Genomic DNA, 3,710 nt, shown 5'->3' on the forward strand with positions numbered 1-3,710 from the left:
TTGGTTGGTTGGTATCAAATGCTGGGAATTGACTATCAGGTCATTTTCCTCCTCGTGTCCCAATATTTTGCGATGATGTTGTCTTGATCCGTGAGTTCTGGGCATGTCTGAAGGTGGTCTGCATTCATGATAGCTTGTTGAGTGCAGAGTGGACAGGTAGGGGATTCTGCAACTTGTAGTATACGGCAGTTTTCATGTTGAGGGCTACATAGTCTTATGGGCCTGTTCACACTTAAACTTGAAGTTTAAGTTGTGAACAGGCCCATAAGACTATGTAGCCCTCAACATGAAAACTGCCGTATACTACAAGTTGCAGAATCCCCTACCTGTCCACTCTGCACTCAACAAGCTATCATGAATGCAGACCACCTTCAGACATGCCCAGAACTCACGGATCAAGACAACATCATCGCAAAATATTGGGACACGAGGAGGAAAATGACCTGATAGTCAATTCCCAGCATTTGATACCAACCAACCAAGAAGTTGCAGTCTAGATGTGAAATCCGCCTTATCGTCCCGAAATCGAAGAGAGAAGCCAGCCGTTCCAAGAACGAACCTTATAGGATACGTCTTTCAGCTGAGCAAGGATTGAAGAGCGGACACAAACTTGTGTCTATCACTCTTATGTATGGAAATAATGGAGGAATCAAAATAGTCAAAGCTAACTCTCGCATTAGTTCTCTCTGAAGCCTGCTCGAACGCTCGCCCGAAGAAACTGAAACACGAAATCAAATGAAAATCAAATCAAGAATTCTTGTTAGTAAAGCAGGGCCTTTTCATAACCTTTGTGGATATCACAGCACAGCATTACTTAGTACCTCCTTTGCATTCAATTTCCAAGCATCCATTCAAGGATACAAAAAAAAAAAAAAAAAAAAAATCTGGTGTGAACAACACCCGACTTTCTTTATCCCATTGAATGATGCTTATTTGAGTGTTCTTTTACCCTAACTTTTACAATATCTCTAACCGTTTTGTCGCTATAGCTGAAAACCGCCAAAAAACGGTCGAAATCTGTCCAAAAGCGGTCAAAATACCGCCAAGCGCAGCAACCATCTCAACCAAACGTTTTGTATCGCATCCTTGTCACATTTGACATCTACATACCAAATTTCAAGTCTCTAGCTCTTACCATTCTCGAGATATTTTGTTTACAGACAGACACACAGACACGCACACGGACCAATGGCTGAAACTTTGGATTTAGGCTCTAGGGACCTCAAAACGTGTTTCGTCACTAAAATCTGACCATCGAAATTTTGACCCGATTACATTACTTTCCTTCCTATAGGATAAGGAAAGTAAAAAAGTACGATAACCTAGGTAACTACTTCTCTTCTCAACCTAAAATTCCATTCACATTCTCCACTTTCTTCAAGTACCTACGCGAGTATCATGGTGCAAAAACGTCGTTCCCTTAAGACTTGAACTTTTTCAAGTGTCTACACAAAAAAGTATGGAAGAAGAGAGGGAGAAATTAATGGAAAACGGTGTAACGGCTTGAAAGCGGTATAAACGGCTCGGAAGGTGGTTAATGGGTAGGTATACCCTGCTGAAGAAATTTTGAAATACCTGTGTATTCGAAGTGCTTTTAATTTGCTACAAGGAGAAAAAAATCAAATGGAGAGAATGAAAAGTGTGTCAAGTGCCTGAACTATGGGGATAAATAGAAGGAGAATTTTCAACGTGGGAAGGGATATTCAAAGAAGGGATGAGGAGTAGGTGAGAGGGAGATCCCATAGGGAGGGAGCCTCGAGGTGAAAATATGGGAATTCTTTGTGGGGGGGGGATATTCAATAGGTAGGGAGATGTAAGAGGTACGCGTCATAGGAAGGGAACCCCTGGGAAAAGGTTACAAAAGGTAAGAGACGGAATGGAGAGGGCGAGGGAAAATCAAGCTGCCTGTCAATATAGAGGTGATGGCAATCTTTGCTGCCAATCTAAACAGTCCCAGGCCATTAATTCCTGAAAGGTAATCTATTCAGTAATTTAGAGGACTGTCAGATTGTCAATATTGTTGATAAGGTGTCCCAGATTTTAATGCTTTTAAAAATGTGTCTGACATTACTTTAGAAGTTATACAGTGACTTTAAAGCACTATCAAACAATATTTTGTCAGTCTTGCTCGCTTGGAGGCTAGCGCGTCTGCTTTGTAAGCATGGGTTCCATTCCCACTTCGCACCCGGGCTTGAACTTTATCCTAAACAAATAAGATTCGTTCTCGGAACGGCTGGCTTTCTCCTATCCTGTCCTACTCTCTTTCATTTCGGGACGATAAGACCTTAGCTGTTACAGTTCCCTCGATTAAACCTTTTCAAAAAAAAGAGAGAAAATAAGAACCTTTAGCCTGCCTTAGTGGCGCAGTGGTCAAGACGCTCGCCTGGTAAACAGCAGGCCGCGGGTTCGATCCTAGCCGAGGCATGGATTTTTATCCTCATTTATTTGAGAAATTGGAAACAATATAATGGAGCTCTGAGGGTTAGGTGGTAGAGAACGCCTCTGGCGTTCAGATTCCATACCTTGGCTGGGATATACCCCCGCCCTTCTGTTTACCAGGCGGGCGTCTTAACCACTACACAACCGAGGCAAGTTTACCTCTTGTACAAATACATATAGGAAGGGTCCACTGGAGTTGACTTGTTTCATATCCAGGAGAAAACAACATAATGGAGCTCTGAGAGTTAGGTGGTAGAGAACGCCTCTGGCGTTCAGATTCCATACCTTGGCTGGGATATACCCCCGCCCTTCTGTTTATCAGGCGGGCGTCTTGACCACTACACAACCGAGGCAAGTTTACCTCTTGTACAAATACATATAGGAAGGGTCCACTGGAGTTGACTTGTTTCATATCCAGGAGACTTTGAACTGTTTTGAACAGAGCGCTGAGGAATTTCTTGGCATTCTGAATGCCATCCGACAGCATGTCTTTGTTTTGCCTGAAAAAAATAAATAAATAAAAACAGGGAGAGGACGTTAGATCTTAGTCCCCTCATAATGACCTGGTAAAATTGTGACGTTAATGTGGGCACAAACATGGCTTTAAGGTCAATGAAATGGATGTTTGACTTGGGCTGGGCTAGGGTCTACCATCTCATGTTGGTACTTATTTTCCACTCAGGTGCTAGGTTAACACAAGAGCAGCATAAAATAACCTGTTGAAAGTTGAAATACATATTTGCAATCGAAATACGAGTGGATTTTTTCTCTCTCATGGTGGGCATTGAACCTTCTGCATGACAAGTGAGCGCGATACTACTGGACTAACTGTGCTCCTCCTAGAGGAGGAGAACTATCGATAGTCAGCGCCATCGATAGTTAAACATGGCTTTAAGGTCAATGAAATGGATGTTTAACTTGGGCTGGGCTAAGGTCTACAATCACATGTTGGTACTTATTTTCCAGGTTAACACAAGAGCAGCATAAAATAACCTGTTGAAATACATATTTGCAATCGAAATACGAGTGGATTTTTTTCTTTCTCTCTCTCATGGTGGGCATTGAACCTTCTGCATGAGGAGAGGAGTTCTCCTCTTATCGATAGTTATCGAGAGTCCTCTTAGAGGAGGAGAACTATCGATAGTCAGCGCCATCGATAGTTATCGATAGTTTTTTTTATTACATATTTTTTTCCTTGTTTCTAAAGGTCTTATCCCCCAAAAAGACCTAGCCTAACCTAATTTAAAGAAAATTATTAACTGTACACGTAT

General features: G+C 42.0%; 1 protein-coding gene across 1 annotated transcript in view; it reads right to left on the bottom strand.

Moving 5' to 3' along the window:
• Positions 1-3,312, bottom strand: part of LOC103521768 (cell division control protein 45 homolog) — a gene marked incomplete at its 3' end in the record, with an annotated part of 10,493 nt that extends 7,181 nt beyond the window's left edge. Inside the window, exons 1-2 of the mRNA XM_017448886.1 lie at positions 3,269-3,312; positions 2,801-2,939 (exon numbers count right to left, since the gene is read on the bottom strand). Coding sequence (XP_017304375.1) covers positions 2,801-2,939; positions 3,269-3,312 — 183 coding nt within the window. The remainder of the gene's footprint in view (positions 1-2,800; positions 2,940-3,268) is intronic.
• Positions 3,313-3,710: the final 398 nt, after the last annotated feature.

Source organism: Diaphorina citri, unplaced genomic scaffold (assembly GCF_000475195.1).
Source record: "Diaphorina citri unplaced genomic scaffold, Diaci psyllid genome assembly version 1.1 scaffold5902, whole genome shotgun sequence".
Taxonomy (NCBI): domain Eukaryota; kingdom Metazoa; phylum Arthropoda; class Insecta; order Hemiptera; family Psyllidae; genus Diaphorina; species Diaphorina citri.